Raw genomic sequence first — 24,128 nt, 5'->3', positions numbered from 1 at the left:
GAAGTGATCCAAGCCCTAGGAGGAGCTCAGAAGATTGTGAGAGGATGCCAAACATTGTACAGTTAGAGTTATGCTTTGATTCTTACGGTGCTCTGCTATTTTTCCCCTCTTGAAGTAAGAAAGTTTCTTTTTAGTGGAGCCACAGTTAAGGGACTTTGAATTGTAAAAAGACTTTGAATTTCAAAAGGGAATGGTTATTTTAGAGGGACTGAAATTTTAATAAGTAAGAATTTTTAAAGACTATGGGCCATTTAAAGTTATTTAGATCTTAGATATCAATAAGAAAATAAGGGTCGAAGCTTAAATGATGTGTTTGTGTGTCAAGTCAAAAAGGGGTCAGTGGAACTGGCTGGTTTTGTCTGTCAACTTGACACAGCTGGAGCTATCACACAAAAAGGAGCCTCACTTGAGAAATGCCCCCCTGAGATCTAAGAGGTGGTGTTGGGGGGCAGCCCATGGTGTGTGGTGCCTTTCCTGGGCTGGTATTTCTGGGTTCTATAAGAAAACAAGCTGAGCAAACCAGTTGAAGCAATCCAGTAAGCAACACCCCTCCATGGCCTCTGCATCAGATCCTGCTTCCAAGTTCATTCCCTGTGTGAGTTCCTGTCAGGACTGCCTTGGTTATAAAAAACAATGTGGAAGTATAAGCTGAATAAACCCTTTCCTCCAAAACTTGCTATTTGCCATGATGATTTATGCAGGAATAGAAACCCTGACTTTGTGCCTGTCACTGGACATCCTTTTTCTCAGGCTTGTCTTCATTTTTATTCCTGCAGTTCTTTTAGACAGGAAGAGTTATGGGTCAGAGTCTTCACCTTTGATGGTAGGATGGCAAGCCCATCACTCACTTGATGCCGTGTTACTTACTTATTAGCTGTGTCTCTCCATAATTCCTCTCTGCACATCCTCTGCCAGTTGTTGGGCATTTGATCTAAGGTCCCTCTCTTTGAGTCCTGAAAGTCTCTCAATATCCAGGTCTCTGGTATATTTTAGAGGGTCCTCTAACCTCCTATCTTTGGAAGTTGCCTGTTTCCATTCTTTCTCCTGGCCCTCAGGGTTTCATTCATGTCACCCTCCCCAATACTTGACCAGGTTTCCCCTATTCATTCCCACTTCTCTATGTCACTCATTTCCCTCCCTCAATCTGTCCCTCTTGATTGCTTTCTGTTCCACAAAATAGAAACAGAAGGAACACTCCTGAATTCCTTCTATGAAGCCACAATTATGCTTATACATAATAACAAAAAGACACAACAAAGAGGATTTCAGACCAATTTCCCTTAATAATATCAATGCAAAATATACAATAAAATTCCCACAAACCGAATCCAAGAACACACCAAAACGATCATTTATCATGTACAGTTAGGCTTTATCCCAGGGATGCAGGGATAGTTCAATGTACAGAAATCCATCTATGTAATCCACTGTATAAACAAACTCAAAGACAAAAAACACATGATCATCTCATTGGATGTTAACAAAATTCAACACCGCTCCATGTCAAAAGTCTTGGAAAGATCAGGAATTCGAGGCCCACTACTAAACATAGTAAAACCAATATGTAACAAACCAGTACCCAACATCAAACTAAGTGGACAGAAGATTGAAGCAATCCCACTAAAATCAATGATTAGACAAGGCTGATCAATCTCTCCCTCCATATTCATTATGGTAGTTGAAGATCTAGCCTGAGGAATCAGACAACAAAAGGAGGTGAAAAGGATACAAATTGGAAAGGAAGAAGCAAAATATCACTATTTGCATATAACATGATAATATACTTAAGTGTCCCCAAATGTTCCACCAGAGAAAAGTTTAGCCAGATCAACAACTTCAGCAAAGTGGCTGGATATAAAATTAACTCAAACAAATCAGTAACCTTCCACTACTCAAAGGATAAACAGACTGAGAAAGAAATTATGGAAATAACACCCTTCACAATAGTCATAAATAATGTAAAATACTTCTGTGTGACTCTAACCAAGCAAGTGGAAGACATGTATGACAAGAACTTCAAATCTCTGAAAAAAGGAATTGAAGATCTTAGAATGTGGAAAGATCTCCCATGCTCATGAATTGGCAGGACTAATGTGTAAAATGGCCATCTTGCCAAAAGCAGTCTACAGATTGAATGCAATCTCCATCAAAATTCCAACTCAATTTTTCATAGAGTTAGAAAAAGCAATTTGCAAATTCATTTGGGATAACAAAAAAAAAAAAAAAACAAGCATAGCAAAAACTATCCTCAACAATAAAAGAACTTATGTGGGAATCACCATCCCTGACCTCATGCAGTATTACAGGGCAATTGTTGAAAAAATCTCTATAGTGTTGGTACAGAGAAAGGCAGGTATATCAATGGAATAAAATTGAAGACACAGAAATGAACACATACACATATAGTCACTTGATTTTTTCAAAGGAACTAAAACCATCCAGTGGAAATAATATAGCATTTTCAACAAATGGTGCTGGTTCAACTGGTGATCAGCATGTAGGAGAATGCAAATCAATCCATTCTTATCACCCTGTACAAAGCTTAAGTCCAAGTGGATCAAGGACCTGCACATAATACCAGATACACTCACTAATAGAAGAAAATGTGGGGAAAAGCCTCAAACACATGGGCAATGGGGAAAATTTCCTGAACAGAACACCAATGGCTTATGCTCTAAGATAAAGAATCAACAAATGGCACTCATAAAATTGTAAAGCTTCTGTAAGGCAAAAGACACTGTCATTAGGTCAAAACAGCAAACTAAAAGATTGGGAAAAGATCTTTATGAATCCTATATCCAATAGGGAGCTAATATCCAATATAAACAAAGAACTCAAGAATTTAGACACCAGAGAATCAAATAACCCTAATAAATATGGGGTACAGAGTTAAAGAAAGAATTCTTAATTGAGGAATATCGAATGGCCATGAAGCCCCAAAAGAAATGTTCAACATCCTTAGCCATCAGAGAAATGCAAATCAAAACAACTCAGATTCCATCTCCTACCAGTCAGAATGGCTCAGATCAAAAACTCAGGTGACAACAGATGCTGGTGAGGATGTGAAGAAAGAGGAACACTCCTCCATTGTTGGTGGGATTGCAAGCTGGTCCAACCACTCTGGAAATCAGTGTGGAGGTTTCTCAGAAAATTGGATACTGGACTTGCTGAGCACCCAGCTATAACACTCCTGGGCATATACCCAAATGATGCTCTAACATATATCAAGGACACATGCTCCACTATGTTCATAGCAGTCTTCTTTCTAATAGCCAGAAGCTGGAAAGAACTGAGATGTCCTTCAACAGAGGAATAGATACAAAATGTATTAAAAACAATGATTTCATGAAATTCTTAGACAGATTTTTGGAACTAGATAATGACATCCTGAGTGAGATAATCCAGTCACAAAGGAACAAATATGGCATTCGCTCTCTAATAAGTCCAAAAGCTCAGAATACCCAACACATAATTCACACACCCCATGAAGCTCAAGAAGAAAGATAAAAGTGTGGATGCTTCAATACTTCTTAGAAGGGGGGACAAAATAGTCACAGGAAGAAATATGGAAACAAAGTACGTAGCAGAGATCGAAGGAAAGGCCGTACAGAGACTGCCACACAAGGAGATCCACCTAACATGCAGTCACCAAACCCAGTCACTATTGGAAATGCCACGAGGCACATGCTGATTGGAATCTGATATTGCTGTCTTCTGAGAGGCTCCGCCAGAACCAGACAAATAAAGAGGTGGATGATCACAATGAACTATTGGATTGAGAATGGCGTCTCCAATGGAGGAGCTACAGAAAGGACTGAGGTAACTTAGGAGTTTTGCAAAACAAACAGTACCAAACTGACACCCAGAGCTCCCAGGAACTAAACCACTAACCAAAGAGTACTCATGTAGTGACCCATGGCTCCAGCAGCATATGTTGCAGAGGATGGGCCTTTTAGGGTATCAGTGGGAGGAGAGGCCTTTTGTCCTGTGAAGGCTCTATGCAACAGTGTAGGGGAATGCCAGGACAGGGAGGCAGGAGGGAGTGCATGGGTGGTTGTGGGAGCACCCTCCTGGAGGGATGGGGTGGGGGATGGGATGGATGGCGGGTTTCCAGATGGGAAACCAAACAGAAAAGGGGCTAACATTTGAAGTGTAAAAAAAAAAAAGTTCTGTGGTTACTTAAATCTATGCTTCAGGAAGTTGAAGAGTTTAGATAATGTTTGACAATTTCATTTAGATTCAGACAGGAGAGTTAAGTAGGATCTAAGAAAGTAAACCAAATCCTGAGATGAAATAGAATACCAGGATTCTTGCAACACCAAGGTCATGAGTTGTTTATCAAGGCAAGCTACAGGTATTTTGTAAAGCCAGCTTATTGAGGAACCACATGAGCTGTATAAGCTAAAAAATAGGATGAGTGAGATAACTCAAGTGTTTTGATGCACAGATATTGCCCTACACCCAGAATCCAGATGCAAAGGAAAATTTATGAATTCTTCTTTTGGGTTGATCTTTCCTTGCTTTATTTCCTGTTATTACCATTAATAATAGGAATGTTGCTATTATTGAATATATGATTCAATGATGCATCATTGAATATATGAAATAAATAATTTTACCTTGATTTTTTAAAGACACCTGAGACAGTTCTGAGTTTCAAAATAGATAGGACCATATACGTACAAATATTTATTAGTTTTAAGTTATTTCTTTGTGTGTTGACTTGTACATGTGAGTGAGGATGACACCAGAAGCAAGAAGAGATCATTATAAGTGGAGATATGTGTAATATAATATAGGGTTTGGGGACCAAGGTGGCTTCCCAAGGAAGACCATTACCCCTTCGTCTTTAAGGTTATGCCCTCTCCAACCACACCTCATGTCCCGCCTCCTGACATTCCCCTACACTGGGGCTTTCCAGCCTTGGGAGGACCAAGGGCTTCTCCTTCCTTTGATGCCAGACAAGGTCATCCTTTGCTATATATGCAGCTGGAGCCATGGTTCAGTCTATGTATAGTCATTGGGAGCTCTGGTTTGTTGCCATTGCTATTCTTACGCGGTTGCAAGCCCCTTCATCTCTTTTAATCCTTTCTCTAATTCCTTCAACAGTGATCCTGTTGTCAGTTCAAAGGTTTTTGTATGCAGTCCATATATATACAGCCACCATTACCAACTCTTGAACTCTGAGTCATCTCTTCAAGATCCTAAATAACAGACACTTGAACAATGTTAGAATATTTCATGCTTTAGAGATTAGAGGTGTAATAAACACATTTGACATTATGAAATGAACATGAGATTTTACAAACCACTGTTTAACACTGTGTTTTAAAAATGATGTATCAACTCAAATCGAGCATCATGCTGACAAGGAATAGAGTTGGGATGGTTTATGCTTATTGTCAAGATAAAGAGATTTAGAAGTATGTAAGAAAACCATTTTTTTTCTCTATGGGTATTTCCAGAAAGGCTTGACCTTTACTAAAGGATATACCCTGGGTATTGGTGGTTCTTTTTTCTGAATTTACATTCTATGCAGACAAAGAGAAACTGATAAAAGCGTAAGAGTGATATAGCTTACCATATTTTGCTGACTGTAAGTGTACTATGACCAATCTTTTTCATGATCCTTTAAATGACAAGGTCAAGTCAGTCTTTTCTTGCATTGTATTTTTTCCAGTATATTTTGCCAAAACCTTGAGATAAATAATTAATACAGGTAATATATGAGGAGTATAAAGTGTGTGTGTATGTGTGTGTGTTTTGTTTACATTTATTTACAACTATGATTTGTCTCTAACAATGTGTACTATGTAATTAAAACATACATAATTATTTGAATTCTGGGGAAATATTAGCATGTTCATGATCTACTGGCATATAATTTTTGGAGACTGAGTAATGTATTCTGGAAAGATGCCAATTATTACAATACTAATTGTCTTAAGACATAGATTTTTTTAATAAGGCTATCTAAAAATATTCACCTTTGGGAAATTCAAGGGAGTAGCCAGTTCATATAAAAAGATCTGTTAGAAATAGTTCGATTATATCAAATTTCAAATTAACCTACATCACATTTTATAAAATTTTAAAACATTTTTCTTGTTTCTTATACTTGCATTCACATCCTAAGAAATGACAAAGTTTGCATCAGAACTTTGAGTCTTCTTATACGATAAAGACACAAAAACATTCAGTTTTCAGAACCTTCAAAGAGAGTTACATATTCTGTTTTCCTTTCAGATGGTCAACTGCTAAGTTGAACTTTAACAAATATGAAAACAATTTCCATCCTCAAGTGGACCTGAAATAAAATCTTCCTACATATATCTGAAAAATTACTCTTTTCTAGGTATGTGAAGAATCTTAACTGTTGTAAGTTACAAATTTCAAAATTCCTTTGGCAAACTATTAAAATACACTGTCTAAACTAATTTAAATTATGATAAATATAGAGGAAGTTGAGAAGGTTATTAAAAAGCAATTAAATTTAGTAGTAATTTATTCACCTTTATTTCTTCTATATCATTATTTTTCTGTATATCATCAGCCATAGAGTTATAATACTTTGGCATTTGTTGACAAATGTGTTAAATTTTAGCCCTCTACCATATATTCTTTGCATGCTGACTGATTATCTGTAAATATTCAAGGTCAGATCCACCTTTATGCTTTATGAGAGCATTACTTTCTAAAATACCATCTCCAGAGATCTTCTCTATGTAAAATTGTACTGTGACTTTTGATGCAAAGCCCTTAAATGCAAACAGCCAAGAGACTAATATTTAAACCATAATCTACTATTACTTTAAGACATAGCATCTGAAAATTTTTGTTATTTATTAACATTTCTACTAGCATATTGTTTCATCTTCCAGTGGAGAATAAAATATCCCCATAGTCTATACACTTATCATTTTGTCTAATTGTCTAGTCAAGAAAAATGTATACACACACACTCACACACACACAGACAGAGAGAGAGAGACAGAGAGACAGAGAGACAGAGACAAAGACAGAGGCAGATCAAGAGACAGAGACAGAGAGGCACACACAGAGAGACAGAGAGAAACAGATAGAGGGAGAGAGAGAGAAAGAGAAAAGGAGAGGTGGGAAGAAAGAGAAAACTGCAAGAGTGAGGGGGAAAGACAGAGACATACAAAGATAAGATGTGCAAGGAAGTAGTAAAGGATAAGTGTATGAGTATGAGGAAGAAAAGAATGCAAATTTTATGCAATAATATTATACCATATATAGTTTCTTGACTCCAATTCTACTGACTATGTCTTCATATGAGTGTAATCATTTTTGAAGGTATCACTTTCTTATTTATTTCACCTTATCTGGTAACAGCACATGAAAAGAATCAGGAATGCCTAATATCACTGCCTTAACTGGTTTTATCCTGACGGGGTTCTCTGACACCCAGGAGCTACAGACTTTATGTGGAGTATTCTTCCTTGGGATGTATATGGAAGCTGTAATGAGTAACCTCATCATTATCACTCTTATCACCCTTGACCTGCATCTCCAAACACCCATGTACTTCTTCCTGAAGAATTTGTCTCTGTTAGATATCTTTTTTGTTTCTGTACCAATCCCAAATTTCATTGTTAATAGCCTAATTCACAGTAATTCTATTTCCATTCAGGGTTGTGCCTTCCAGGTTTTTCTAATGACTTCTTTCTCATCAGGAGAAGTATTTGTCCTGACTTCCATGTCTTATGACCGATATGTTGCCATTTGTTTTCCACTCAACTATGATGCCATCATGAATAATCACATCTGTGTGCTGATGGTGTGTATTTCTTGGGCCACTGGAATACTCTTTGGAGCCCTATACACAGCTGGTACATTTTCTATGCCTTTCTGTGGCTCCAATGTGATCCCACAGTTTTTCTGTGATGTTCCCTCATTGCTAAGGATTTCCTGCTCTGAAACACTTGTGGTCATTTACACAAGTCTTGGAATTGGTTTTTGTCTTGGTGTGTCTTGTTTTATCTGTGTTGTAATTTCTTACTTTTACATTTTCTCCACTGTGCTGAGGATTCCTACTTCTAAAGGTCAGTCTAAAGTATTTGCTACTTGCATTCCCCACCTCACTGTTTTCACTGTTTTCCTTTTTACTGCTTGCTTTGTTTATTTGAAGCCATTCTCAAATGCACCATCAATTTCAGACAGACTGTTTTCTGTCCTATATACTGTGTTGCCTCCAGCACTTAATCCTTTGATATACAGCCTGAGGAACTCTGATGTAAAAAGTGCTCTGAGGAAGTTTCAGCAAAATCTTTCCTTAAGAAGGTTACTCATTTAATGCTCCAAATCATTAGCAAAATGTATGTTACATAGGTTATAGGGATGTTTTAAGATTTTTTGTCTTTGGAAACATGGAAGTGATTATCTTTATTTATTTGATGGTTCATATCTTTTGTTTCTTATATAGAAGACAACAAAGATACTGTGAGATGCTTAAATGTGTCCATAGGTTGAAAGCATATTCACTATTGAATTCCATGAAATTCTACATAGTTGTGAGATAGAACACTGGTAAAGCATTCTAAATCTAGTGCTTTCAGGAGATTTACCCTAATCTATGATATAGCATCAGAAGAGAAGTACAGAGAATTCCCAGATAGACATGGCTGCTTTTTGTAGCTGTATCACATCTATGTATTTCTCCTTGTTGAATATCTAGGAACTTTCCACCTCTGTGTCAAGTCACATGCTTTTCCTCTGACACTATAAAGAGTCTTTGGAACACATTTTAATTATAGCAGAAATAACTTTGATTGAATTATCTTGATTATTCATTACTGTCTTCTATGGAATACTATTCTTACTATTTATCATATTCTGGGAACTCTGTTTTATTAAACTGAGCTTTACATCTATGAAATAATTCATTTTTAATGAAATTTCTATGATTCCATACTTACTTCTATGAACGTTAAGTGGTCCTATAGTCACTTTGACAAACTATTACTCTCAGGGAGTTATGTAGAGATAAGGTCAATGACAAGTGATCTCATTATTCTATCTTATCTTTGTCCTGTACATAATGAGACAAAGCATCTATAAGAAAGTATAATGACCTTACCTTTCACCATATGTTTTGATGTCATTATATCAAATGATCCCTTAACCATAATCATTGTAAAATTCTGTAAGTCCTCCACCAAATGACCAATGTAACCACTTTCCGTTGATGAGACTTTACCATTAAGCACACATAAGAAAATTTTGTATTCACTGTCCTGACTCATGATTTCAATGACTGGTTAATTCAATTTCGGTGCAATCTAGGCACCTGTTTTTAACAAAAGAGGAGACAAAAAAAATCTTATTACCTTATTAGACTGTAAATATTTCTCAATCAATGATTGCCAGCACACACACACACACACACACACACACACACACACACACACGCACACGGCATGTCTTTGCATGGTTCTTTTTTCCAAGGTTACTGATTCCTTCATGTGTTGAATTCTCACAGGCTCTTAGTTCTTAAATAAATTTTCCTCACTGAAATCTGTGTCCTTCTATAAATTATGTCATCATTGAAATCATGAATTGAGAAAATATATTGGACTTTAGCTTTAACAATTCTGATAATAAAATAATCTGTGTACAAAAAAAATATAAACAGTTTACTACTAAAGAAGCAGTCATCCATTGTAAGGGGAAAGGACATAGGCTAGCAGAACAATGCAAACTAAAATTAATGTAAGCAAACAAACAAAAAATAATGGGGCTCTATGCCAATGCAGCAACCAAAAGAGATCATAAAACTATAAAGGAAATACATTTTTATTACTATAGATATGAAATGAAGAAGCATTAAAGTAGTATCAGACTTCTTCCCATTGTAAGGAAGTGTAATCCTAAAGAATTAAACTGAACTTTCCTAAATCAATAAGTAACAAGAAAATAAAACAAGTATATCTCAGTTGTACTCTATGCATACATAATAACTCCAACTATTCTCTTACTATGCTAATACTTGAATGGATGCAAATAAAAGATACATAGTTAAGTGAGTACTGAAAAATACAATTACTTATATGTCTCAAGTGATAGTCAGAAGTATCTGTTGATATTTGCAGGCACATTAATCAGATTATTACAAAAAAGTTTCCCCTACTAGGACTACAGAAAGCCACCAAAGTGGCAAAAAGCCACCAAAAGAAAGTGTTGACCACTCCAATCACTACAGAGTGATAATGATCTAGTACTTATTTCAAAGATGACCAAGTCTGTATGTACAGTTCTAGGAATAAGATATTGGATACAATTTCCACTTGCATTTCACAATCCTTATGCAATAGTAAAAGATGAAATAACAGTAATATAGATTTAGTCAAAGTTTGTAAGGATACCTATGAAAAATGGCTACATTTATTTCTCATCCCATTGAGAATTAGAATTCAATACTAAGCTCAAGCCCTATATGAAATATTACATGGAAGACTGTTTTTAATATAAGATTTCATGACAGGCATTAAGAATTTTTGGATGACACAATACATAGTAAATGTAGCTTACTCCCAACAAACCTATAGAATTGTGACAAGTTTATATGCCCCTCTCAAGGATGGTGTACAAAACCGATGAGTGATGGGAATTTTGTCCTTCATGAAAATTCTAAAGAAAGACCCTCAGATAATCAGGGATCTTGGTGAAAGGGACCTTACCGGTTAGCCTTGAACCCCTCACCCTATGATATTAAATTATTAGAAATATCTTCGGTCATACATGTGTGATAAGATGAGTGGTGCATAGCCAGAAAATCCCTCTAAAGGGCCCAAGGACAGCACTTACAACTGTGAACCAGTAGAAAACATCTTTATGAGACAAAAATAAATATTACCACAATGATTGGTGCCACAGACATTCTAAAACATGAATTGCTCTGGATCTTCTCGATTATTCACTATTGGATGATAAATAGGAATGAGACAGTAAGAGATTTCATGTTCCTGAAGTAATGAAATTACCTCATGCCAAAATCAATGAACCTCAAATGTTATGTCTTGCTTCTATATTTATTTCCTTTATATTATGAATAAAATGTCTGTTTGTTTCAATTTTAAGAGTGTGTTATATCTCATCAAATTTATCTGATTGATAGTTTTGTTCCAATCCACATCATTATACTAGGACCACCTACCTAGGTACCTCCCACGTAGAATGGAGTAAATAGCATACTAGGGATCAATATGGGAATTTTAAATATACTCTACGAAGACCTAACAGCAGAAGGAGAGGTATTCTAATAGCAAAATATCTAACTTGAAATGCTGCACTCATGTGATACATTTTCAAGCCAAAAGTACAGAAAAACTTGCGATAAAAGGAATTTGAGTTTTTTTCTTCCTATTTTCATTGACTTAATCAATTTGTATTGCTTTATATCATGTGTTCTTATGTAATTCCTGTTAAAATATTTTTATCAAAAGGACACTATAGTTGTCATAGTGGCACCATAAGAATGTTTTGATGCATTTACCCATATAATCTTCAAGAATTCCAGAATTTTAGCTATATTGATGCTTAATGAGATGTATTTAACACATATTTAATGGTTCCTAGAAGGATCAATAAAGAATTAAAAATTTTTAAAAGCTGATAAAGTTATAATCAAATCTATATTTTAACATTTATCAGGTATCATAGCTGGGTTTTCTCAAAGGATTGATGAGGAACAGATAACTGTTCTGCTTGTACTTCTATTCTTGCTTTTGCTTTGAATTCTGTCTTGTAAACATAGAAACTTGTTTTTTGACATCTAGAGTGTAGTGGCAATTACAACAAAAAATGATGTCACTATAAGGTATCTTATGAGATATCTATTCAGAGATGTCTGGACCTTAAAGGGAGTCTCCTTTAACATAAATTAATAACCTTGGCCAGAAAGTTCTTGATAGCTTTTAGAAAGGAACTATAACCTACATTCACATGAAAGAGGTTAGAGAAATGAACAACAATCAGGATGTTTCAAGTTCCCTAAGATATTTTTGGTATGACTGCTTTTTGGGAGCATTAATACATGTGTTTTAGAATAAAGAGGAAGGCTCAAGAATTGTATATGAAAGGAAGACAGTCACATAAAATTAGAAATTATTAGATCTTAGGATATATTCTGTTCAGTTAACACCCATCTGAAGCTGCCTCTCTTCCCTCCCAACCCCCCGATGACTCTTTTGACTCTGTGAGCCTCTCATTCTCAGTTGAGAAGCCTATTTCCAATCACTGCGATAAAGTCTTTAAAATCCCTGATAAACTTCCAGTGATGTTAACTTTTCTAATTTACTTATGCACGTAGTCTTACTGTCTTTCTAGGAAATGTAACCTAATATACAGTGATATGACCTCATGAAAACATTTCTGAGGACAATTACCATCCAGTGATCACCCTACATTTGCTCCTGCTTTTTCTAGTCACAATCTGGCCCTGGGCCTCTACTGATTCTCTCTAGTTTGGGAAATACTCATGTCTAAACTGCTAAAGAAACTATGTACTAATCCGGTAACTTAATTTGGACATTTTGAGTATGATTTCATTGATTGTAACAGTTATGATGAAAGGTAGTTGTCTACCTTCAGGGTACTAGTTGTGACATTGGCCATATGTCCAAGAGGAAAGAAGAAAGTATAGGAAAACTAGTTCCCCTATTTATCAGTAACCACATGACATGAAAGACTCCAAAACGGTACTTATCAATCTCACCCAACCATGGAATCTCCAACTATATGACATTAATGTAATTGTCAATCACTTCTTTCTGAACAATGAATTTAATCAAAGTATCTGGTAATCTGATATATATATATATATATATATATATATATATATATATATATATATATATAATTTGACCCTACTGATAAGGCCTCCTACCTGTGCCCATTTACTACAATGCCCACCTTTTGAAAATTACTTCTTTACTCATGGGTTCCATTACCATTTCATCTCATTTTTATTGCATATTTTATTTATTTACATATCATCTCTTTCTAAACCTTTATTTCTGCTTTTTGTAAACTCTAGCAAACTCCATCTCTTTTTTCCAACACACCTATACTCTACCAACCAAATTAAAACTAATACGAAAATTCAACATAGACATTCTATCTCATACTCACACTTAACTACTTAATAACAATTTTGATTCTTATAAGGCCCCTCTTTAGTTTTTCTAATACTCATTTTATCCACATCAATATGCAACATAACACACAAACTTATGTAGACAATGTCATCATGGTGCACAAAGACAGTGAAACCTTTAGACACTATGAAATAGGGAGACCTCCTAAACCAAATATGCACCACTTCAAAGGAAATCAGCCAAAGAGAATATATAACACAAATCCTCCATTTCTTTATCATAAAATCATCACCCTGTTTTTCATGTGAAAAGAGGCTAGAAAATCATATATCTAGATAGCTGCTGCTAATGCCGTGCCTACATGCAACCTCAAGAGCCCATGCATGGGGAGTTCATTGGCCCTAGGGTATATCTATTATGATTTTACTAAACATTCAGAATTTCAAGCTTTAATTTCAATTCATCTCTCTGTACCCATATACTACTATAGTCTCAGTTCTCATTAGAAAACTTTCTTTGTGTGCTGGTAGTTTTTAACAAAGAAACTCACACCTGGTGAAATTGCAAAGAATATCTTTAGGACATCTGTATAACATCTCCCAAACATTGGAGAAAATAATAGAAGGGGACTAAGAGGATTGTGGGATCTAGATCCAAGCTATATTTAAAATAAACACTATCATCTGAACATTACAAGACTGTTTTATTCAAGAAATCAAAGTAGCTATTGTTGTTTACATAAGATCTGTATAAAATTAAGTCAGTCAATAATCCCTTATGGAAGATATAGGTGCTTGTGAAGATATTCTTTCCCTGATATGAGGAAGAGTAGAGAGTATATGGATTCGAGGAAGAGAAAGAGTCAGTTTTCTTTAATCACATGACACCTGGTAGAGCAATAGTATCACAGTGAATGTATTCATACCCTTGAGTACATGCACAAAATTGATTTAGTGGGGTGTAAAATTATCCAGAAGACAGAAGGTAGGAGAAAGTTGTAGAAGAGGAGTGGGAGCTGGAAGGCGTGAGGGAGTCTGGCATGAATTTGATCTAAGCACATTGTCTTTTGTAATATTAATTTTTTTACAAAAATAAAATATTCAATTCCACCGCACCCTGTATCCAAATCCATTGGGGAAAGAGCTGAACTACCAGAAGTGGATAAAATCCCAAAATCTCAGGATAGACCGCTACTTCTGCCTACTTCTGCCCACATTCCCAGAACAAGAGGAAAGTGCATAGTGTTTCTGGATACAGGAATATAGGAGCAGTTAGTAGCAGGAAGTGCTGGTTTCTGGCTCTGCCCAGAACTGAACGGAAGCACTACCAAAGCTCTCTGCACCCAAATCCCATGGGGAAGGGAGAGCTGAACCCTCAGAAGTACAGATACAGATACGTCTAAGAACCCAGAGGAGAAAAATACTTTCTCCACATTCCTGACCCAAAGGAAATCATCTAGTGCCATCTGTGCCCCCTGGCATAGGAACTTAGGAGCAGTCACGGGCAGGACCCTTCGGGTTGCTGCCTGCATCTAGAGATTAAAGCAAGTAGCCAGGAGCACCAACACATCTGAGAACGGAGCTCTCTGCTCCCAGATTTGGCTGAAAGAAAACAGGCCTACAGGAATGCTGACAAACAGGCTGAAAGGAGACAAGCCACTTTCAAAACAGGCAAGACAAGCCAACACCAGAGATAACCTAATGGCAAGGGAAAAACACAGGAAATTAAGCAATAGAAACTAAGATTACTTGACACCATCAGAGCCCAGTTCTCCCACCAAAGCAAATACTGGATATCCAAACACACTGGAAAAGCAAGATTTAGATTTAAAATCAAATTTTATGATGATGATGTAGGACTTTAAGAAGGAGATAAGTAACTTCCTTAAAGAAATACAGGACAACACATGTAAATAAATAGAAGCCCTTAAAGAGAAAACACAAAAATCCCTTAAATGGTCCCTTAACGTATTACAGGAAAAAGCAAGCAAACAAGTAAGGTCAATGGACATAATCAGATGGGATTTAAAAATAGAAATAGAAACAATAAAGAAAGCACAGTGGGAGACAACCCTGGAGATAGAAAACTTAGGAAAGAGATCAAGAGTCATAGATCCTGAGCATCACCAACAGCAAACAATAGATAGAAGAGAGAATCTCTTGGGCAGAAGATACCATAGAAAACATTGACATAACCATCAAAGATATTGTAAAATACTAAAAAGGTCCTAGCACAAAACATCCAGGAAATCCAGGACACAATGAGAAGATCACACCTAAAGATAATAGGTATAGAAGAGAGTGAAGACTCCCAAATTAAAGGACAAGTAAATATCTTCAATGAAATTATACAAGAAAACTTCCCTAAGAAAGAGGAGCCCATAAATATACAAGATGCCTATAGAACCCAAATAGATTATAGCAGAAAATAAATTCCTCCTGTCTCATAATAATCAAAATACCAAATGCACAAAACCAAGAAAGAATTTTAAAAGCCATAATGGAAAAGTTCAAGAAACATATAAAGGCAGACCTATCAAAATTACACCAGACTTCTCACCAGAGACTATGAAAGACCGAAGATCCTGGGCAGATGTCTTACAGACCCCAAGAGAACACAAATGCCAGCCCTATGTCCAGCAAAATTCTCAATTAACAAAGATAGAGAAACTAAGATATTCCATGACAAAACCAAATTTACACAATATATTTATACAAATCCAGCCCCACAAAGGATAACAGATGGAAACTCCATTACAAGCAGGGAAACTACACCCTAGAAAAAGCAAGAAAGTAATCTCCTTGCAATGATAGCAAAAGAAGATAATTCCACAAACATAATTCCACCTCTACCAACAAAAATAGCAGGAAGTAACAATCACTATTCCTTTTATCTCTTAACATCAATGGACTCAAATCCTCAATAAAAAGACCTAGACTAGCATACAGGATCTGTAAAGAGGATCCAGCATTTTTCTGTATAGAGGAAACCCATCTCAGAGACAAATACAGACACTAGCTGAAAATAAAAAGTTGGAAAACAACTTTACAAACATATGGTCAGAAGAAACAAGCTGGAGTAGCCATTCTAATATAGAATAAATTCGACTTTCAACCAAAAGTTATCAAAAAAGATAAGGGAGAAAGGGCACAGCATATTCATCAAAATGAACTCTCAATCCATAATATCTATGCTCTGAATAGAAGGATACCTACATTCATAAAAGATGCGTTACTAAATCTTAAAGCACTCATTGTACCTCAGAATAATAGTAGGATATTACAACACCCAACTCTCATCAATGGACAGAACAAGGAAACAGAAGTTAAACAGAGGCATAGAGAAACTAACAGAAGTTATGAACCAAATGGACTTAACAGATATTTATAGAACATTTCAACCTAAAACAAAAGAGTATACCTTCTACTCAGCACCTCACAGTGCCTTCTCCAAAGTTGACCATATAATCAATAACAAAATGAACTTCAAGATATACAAGAAGATTGAAATAATCCCTGGCATTCTATCAGATCACCACAGAATAACATGGCATTCAATAACAACAAAAACAACAGAAAGCCCACATATAGATGGAAGTTTAACAATGCTATACTACCATATAATCAATAACAAAATGGGCTTCAAGATATACAAGAAGATTGAAATAATTCCTGGCATTCTATCAGAACAACACAGACTAAAATGGCATTCAATAACAACAAAAACAACAGAAAGCCCATATATACATGGAAGCTTAACAATGCTATACTAAATGATAACTTGGTCAAGGAAGAAATAAAGAATGAAATTAAAGTCTTTTTAGAATTTATTGAAAATGAAGGCACAACATACCCAAACTTACGGGACATGATGAAAGCAGTACTAAATCGAAAACTCATAGCTCTGAGTGCCTCCAAAATAATCAGGAGAGAGCATATATTAGCAACTTGACAGCACACCTAAAATCTCTGGAACAAAAAGAAGCAAAGACACCCAAAAAGAGTAGAAGTCAGGAAATAATGAAACTCAGGCTGAAATCAACCAAGTAGAAAAAAAAAGACATATAGAAAGAATCACAGTACCATGAACTTCTTTGAAAAAATCAACAAAATAAATAAACCCTTAGCCAGACTAATGAAAGGACAAAGAGATAGTATCTAAATTAACAACATCAGAAAAGAAAAAGGAGATATAACAACAAAACCTGAGGAAATTCAAGAAATCATCAGATCCTACTACAAAAGCCTATATTTAACAAAACTGGAAAATCTGGAGGAAATGGAAAATTTTCTATACAAATACCAGGTACCAAAGTTAAACCAGGATCAGATAAACCATCTAAACTACTCCATAACTCCTAAAGAAATAAAAGCTGTTAATAAAAGTCACCCGATCAAAAAGAATCCAGAACCATATGGGTTTAGTGCAGAATTCTATCAGACCTTCATAGAAGACCTTACACCAATACTGGCCAAACTGTTCCACAAAATAGAAACAGACAGGGCACTACCAAATTCCTTCTATGAAGCTACAATTTCTCGTATACCAAAACCACACAAAGACCCAACAAAGAAAGAGAACTTCAGACAAATTTCCCTTATGAATATTGACACAAAAATACTCAATAAAATTCTCACAAAGCAAATGCAAGAACACATCAAAATGATCATCCTTTCATGATCCAGTAGACTTCATCCCAGGGATGCAGGGATGGTTGAATATATGGAAATTTATCAACGTCATCTACTGTATAAACAAACTGAAGGAAAAAACACATGATCATTTCATTAGATGCTGGGAAAGCATTTGACAAAATTCAACATACTATCATGATAAAAGTGTTGGAAACATCAGGAATTCAAGACCCATATTGAAACATAGTAAACAATGTACATCAAACCAGTAGCTAACATTGAATTAAATGGAGAGAGACTTGAAATAATCCCACTAAAATCAGGTACTGGACAAAATTGCCCAATCTCTCCCTACTTATTAAATATCATACTCAAATTCCTAGCCAGGACAATCAGACAACATAATGAGGTCAAAGGGATGCATATTGGAAAAGAAGATGTCAAAATATCACTATCGGTAGATATGTTAGCATAGTTAAGTGACCCCAAAAGTTCTACCAGAGAAATACTAGGCCTGAAAAACAACTTCAGCAAAGTGGCTGGATATAAAATTAATTCAAACGAATCAGTAGCCTTCTTCCACCCAAAGGAAAAACAAGCTGATTAAGAAATTAGGGAAATGACACCCTTCACAATAGTCCAAAATAATATAAAATACCTTGAGGTGACCATAACCAAGCAAGTGAAAAATCTGTATGGCAGGAATGTCAAGTCTATGCAGAAAGAAATTGAGGAAGATCTTAGAAGATCGGACTCTCATGCTCATGGATTGGCAGGATTAATATAGTAAAAATGGCCATTTTGCCAAAAGCAATCTATACATTCAATACAAGTCCCATCAAAATCCCAACTCAATTCTTCATAGAGTTAGAAAGTGCAATTTTCAAATTCATTTGGAATAAAAAATAAATCCCAGGATACTGAAAACTATCCTCAACAACAAAAGAAATTCTGTGGGAATCACCATCCCTGACATTAAACAGTATTACAGAGCAGTAGTGTTAAAAAATTGTATGGTATTGGTACTGAGACAGACAAGTAGACCAGTGATATAGAATTGAAGACCCAGAAATGAAGCCACACACCTATGGTCACGTAATCTTTGACAAAGGGCATAGAACGTTCCAATGGAAAAAAGACGGCATTTTCAACAAATGGTGCTGGTTCAACTGGAGGTCAGCATGTAGAAGAATGAAAATCTATCCATTCTTATCAACCTGTACTAAGCTTAAGACCAAGTGGATCATGGACCTCCACATAAAACCAGACACCCTCAAAATAATAGAAGAAATAGTGGGGAAGAGTTATGATCACATGGGTACCCTGGAGATTTTCCTGAATAAAATACCAATGGTTTACGCTCTAAGATCAGGAATTGACACATGGTACCTCATAAAATTGCAAAGCTTCTGTTAAGCAAAGGACACTGTCATTAGGACAAAATGGCAATCAACTGATTAGGAAAATATCTTTACCAATCCTACATCTGATCGAGGGCTAATGTCCAAAATATACAAATAACTCAAGAAGTTAGACTGCAGAGAACCAGATAACTCTTTTAAAAATGGGGTACAGAGTTAAACAAAGAATTCTCAACTGATAAATATTGAATGGTCAAGAAGTACTTAAAGAAATGCTCAATATCCTTAGTGATCAGGGAAATGCAAATCAAAAGAACCCTGACATTCCACCTTACACCATTTAAAATGGCTAAGATCAAAAGTTCAGGTAACAACAGATACTGGTAAGGATGTGGAGAAAAAGGAACACTCCTCCATTTTTGGTGGCTTTGCAAACTGGTACAACTACTCTGGAAATCAGTCATGAGGTTTCTCAGAAATTTGGGCATTGCACTGAGGACCCAGTTATATACCTGGGCATATACCCAAAAGATGCTCCAATATACAACAAAGACACATGCTCTGCTATGTTCACAACAGTCTTATTTATAATAGCCAATAGCTAGAAAGCACTCAGGTGCCGTTCAACAGAGGAATGGATACAGAAAATGTGACACACCTACACAATGGGCTACTACTCTGCTATCAAAAACAATGACTTTATGAAATTCATAGGCAAATGGATTGAACTAGAAAATATCACCCTGAGTGAGGTAACCCAATCACAAAGAACACACATGGTACACACTCACTGATAAGTGGATATTAGCCCAAAAGCTCGAATTACCCAAGATACAATAAATAGACTACAAGAAGGTCAAGAAGAAGAATACCAAAGTGTGAATGCTTCACTCCTTCTTAAAAGGGGGAATAAAAATAATCATAGGGCAGTATATGGAAGCAAAGTCTTGAACAGAATCTGAAGGCATGGCCATTCAGAGCCTTCCCTACATGTGACCCATATATATATATATATATATATATATATATATATATATATATATATATATATATATATGTGTGTGTGTGTGTGTGTGTGTGTGTGTGTGTGTGTGTGTGTGTGTGTGTGTGTGTGTATGTGTGTGTGTGTGTATATACATACATATATATATACACACATATATGTATATACAGAAACTGGATATAGATGTCTCCTGAGAGTCACAGCCAGAGCATGCATGTGAAATACAGAGGCAAATGCCAGCAGTAAACCATTGACTCTGGTTGGAGGAATTAGTGAAAGGATTGAAAGAGCTTACAGCCCCATAAGAACATCAATTTCAACTAACCAGAGCTCCCAGGGACTAAATCACTTGTCAAAGACTATACATGAACTGACCCATGGCTCCATCTGCATGAGTAGCAGAGGATGGCCTTGTTGGGCACCGTAGGAAGGAGAAGCCCTGGGTCCTGCCAAGGTTGGACCTCCAGTGTAAGGGAATGTTGGGGGGGATGTTAAAGGGAGGTTGATGGTGAGGAGAACTTTATAGAAGAAGGGGAGGGAGAATTTGTAGGGGGCTTATGAACAAGAAACCAGGAATGGGAATAACATTTGATATGTAAATAAAAAATATACAATAAAAAATAAAATATAATTTTAATAGGAAAAAAACAAACATATCATTAATCAAAAAAATAATCTCTCTATAGTAGCATTTCCATACATAGGAACTCAACTCTTCACACTTTGGTTTCTTCCTCGCTTGTCCAGGCTTTTCCCACATGCAGGCTGCACACTGTACCTCAGAGGCTTATATATTCTACATTCTCCACATATACCTTACTCCCTCACTTCAATATTTGTTTACTTGGTTTCTTTGGGAATTCTTGGTGTTCATAGGAATGTAGAAAAATGTCAGTCTTGAAGACTTGCAAAGCACCCATACATGATAAATAGAAACTTAGTATTTGGATGTCACTTCAACAGGCAAATGCTAAAAGGTATCAGAGATACTTTTCTCATCTCTGAGCTAGTAATTCATCTAAAGGGTCTATTTTTAAACCAAGATCATTTTTCCACTTCTGAGTCACTAACTTTCTTCATGAAATTCCTAATCCCACTTTGATCTTTCTCTAGAGAAGGGAGAGTTATCATTTTCTCAAGTCTGTTCTGGGAAAGGAAGACATGAAAGCAGTACAGTGATTCTTTTCCCTTTAGTAAGGAGTTTAGAGATAGCACATGATTACTTGATCTGACCTTTGTGATAACACAGAAAAGCTTATGTATTAGTTAAGTAGGAAGAGTTGGTCACTCTGTGTTGTCTAGAATAATATTTTCTATGCTTCTGTAAACCATCAAGTCTATTTCTATACTTCTGTGGAATCCTGTCTAGAATGATAGCCATAAAATTATAATATTAGTAATTGCCAACTACAGGCTAACTACAAAAGTCATTTTTATCTATTACTAACAGAAGGAGAAAAATATTTTGAAGCAGCCTAGAATAATGCTTCTCCTTATGGACCTTTTATCAATAAGATTAAAAGTTTATAAAGTTAAATGCAATCATTGACTGCTCAACAAACAGCAGAAATGAACTTTCAAAAGAAAAAGTCAAACATTTTGAGCAATCCTGTCTAAGAGCTTCCTAGATCCACATTATCATAACATCATTCCCCAACTATATTTTCTTTCTTAAAGATAGAAAAGCTAAGTTGAGATTTATGTTCCACAATTTCGATGGAATTAGAATAAATCATAGGTTTTTTCCTTTTTACAAAACCATGGCAATGGAAAATGCTCAGCCTTTCCGGGGAATCCAAAGATCCCTCTGGTAATCTCTTCTTGGAGCTACTTTGGTTCCAGAAAGAGAAAATTAGGCTCCAAGCATAAGAATGTCCCCTTTCCTAGGTAATTATGTACCATACAGTAAGCATCCAAGGAATTTGCTATGTTATTTCCAACTATGTTATTAAAAGAAGTTACTGTGATGTGACTAAAAGCAATTTTATAAGGTAGTTTATAAAACATAAAGAATTGAGAAAATGGAGGTTAAAGATTTCACTGTTACCTTTGACCAGGTTTAGAGAGACCTGTCATTGTTTCTCTCCCATAATAACTTCATCTAATTAAATGACCAGAAATTGTTATTCTCTCTCCTTCATCCCCTCTGTTCCTCCTAAAAGCTAATTAAAACAAAAAAGTAAAGAAAAGAACAAATGAAAAAATACCAAAGGATCATCTCTTCTTCCACCCCATAAAGAATAAAACAAAAAATGATTAAACTAAACTGAAAAATATGTTTGTGTTGGCCAACTATTTCCCTGGCATAAAGCCTGACCTAGTGTATGATTATAAAACCCAGTGATACTTCATTGGAGAAAATTGATTTTCCCTTTCCCATCAGGTATTGCTTTCAAATATCAACTTGGTTAAGGTTGGGACTTTATGTTTTCTTCTCCTTAAATATCAATGCTCCGAAGTATGAAGAAACTAAGACTTACTTTTAAAGTATATATACTCAATATTGCTAAGCAACTGGTACTTTCTAGAAGAGTTCACATCCCTTACTACTAGTTTATCTCTTTGACTTCCATGATAAGTGGCTAGGCACATCTGCTTAGATAAGGAATATTATCATGAAATATTAGAGGATAGACTGTGAATATGATTATTGATAAAATTGATGCTTAGTATTTGACTCCTTTGGTTTAATCTCAACACAAAAATACCATGAACTTCTATATTTAGAAATATGGAGAAAGTTCTCACTTTTACATATAAAAATATTTTATGTATAAAAATAGCAAATTTTGTTGTAGGTCTTGTTATGGATTACTGTGTATCATAATTCTACAAATAAAATTTTTAAAAATTTTATATCAATTTACTGCCTAACTAAATGAAGTTTATATTCTATTTATTTTTGGTGTACAAAGTTCTTTTCTTTTTCATAATGCTCACTTTTATCTATGAATTTCATTAATGGCTTTTTGCAATAATATTTTATTTGGCATTGTATGTTGTTAAGATTCTTTGGGTTTTTAGTTTACTAGATTATTATAAGTAACATTTTCAGAAATATATCCAAATAGCAATTATATCCATCTGATTTCTCTGGGTAGTAGATTTTATTTCCTTTTCCAGTAGTCTTCTGACTGGCATTAGAGAAATGATCGTTTCCAGTCTTATTTAATCTCTGTAGCTAATAAGGTTTTTGCCACATTTTAGGAATCCCTCTTGTTTTTCAATGTGATATTCATTTTTATTTCTCCTACCATCTTTTCGTTTTTTCTTAATTTAAATTGGATATTTTATTTATGTACATTTCAAATGTTATCCCCTTCGCCGGTTTCCACACTGCAAACCCTCTATACCATCTACCTTACAAAGCTTTGTGGGTTATTGCAGCTAATGTCATCCCCGTGGGGACCTGGAAAGCTCTTGCTTTCCTGGCATATGAGATGTTCTGGTTGCTATTTCCGGTTCCCCATCTGCCAACAGTACAGACTTCTGTTCAATTTCCTGACAATCTGTACATCTCCTCATCTCCTTCCATACCTGATTCTGCCCTTCTTTTCCCCATTACCCTACTCTATTCCTCCCAAGACCCTCCTGCCCTTTACTTTCCTTGATTATTTTATTCCTTCTTCTAAGTAGTACTGAAGCATCCACTTTCTGGTCTTCCTTCCTTTTGAGCTTCCTGTGGTTCAGGAGTTGTATCATGGATATTCCAAGCTCTTTATCTAATAAACACTTCTCTGCAAGTACATATAATGTGTGTCCTTTGGGAATGTGGGTATAACCCCACTGAGAATATTTTCTAGATCCGTCCACTTGCCTGCAAATTTCATGAAGTCAGTGTTTATAATAACTGAGAAATATTCCATTGTATAAATGTGCCACATTTTCTGTATCAATTCCCCTTTGAGGGACATCTGGGTTGTTTCCAGTTTCTGGCTATTATAAATATGGCTACTATGAACATAGTAGAGCATGTGTTCTTATTACATGTTGGAGCATCTTTTAGGTATAT

At 35.6% G+C, this 24,128-nt stretch overlaps 1 protein-coding gene and 1 long non-coding RNA gene across 2 annotated transcripts in view; both read left to right on the top strand.

Moving 5' to 3' along the window:
• The first annotated feature begins 6,243 nt into the window (after window positions 1-6,243).
• LOC120099875 (uncharacterized) overlaps window positions 6,244-24,128 on the top strand; it is a 50,490-nt gene continuing 32,605 nt past the window's right edge. Inside the window, exon 1 of the long non-coding RNA XR_005499286.2 lies at window positions 6,244-6,355. This is a non-coding gene — a long non-coding RNA (uncharacterized LOC120099875). The remainder of the gene's footprint in view (window positions 6,356-24,128) is intronic.
• On the top strand, window positions 7,376-8,317 carry Or14a260 (olfactory receptor family 14 subfamily A member 260). The gene has a single exon (NM_001000695.1). It carries the CDS (start codon window positions 7,376-7,378, stop codon window positions 8,315-8,317), a length of 942 nt encoding a protein of 313 aa, NP_001000695.1.

Source organism: Rattus norvegicus, chromosome 1, assembly GCF_036323735.1.
Source record: "Rattus norvegicus strain BN/NHsdMcwi chromosome 1, GRCr8, whole genome shotgun sequence".
NCBI classification, from domain to species: domain Eukaryota; kingdom Metazoa; phylum Chordata; class Mammalia; order Rodentia; family Muridae; genus Rattus; species Rattus norvegicus.
Note: the sequence above shows the minus strand (reverse complement) of the source record. Positions and strands in the feature narration are given on the sequence as shown.

Bases quoted from the DNA above. Each gene is read 5' to 3' on its own strand.
- Or14a260 (NM_001000695.1), top strand. From the start codon at position 7,376: ATGCCTAATATCACTGCCTTAACTGGTTTTATCCTGACGGGGTTCTCT.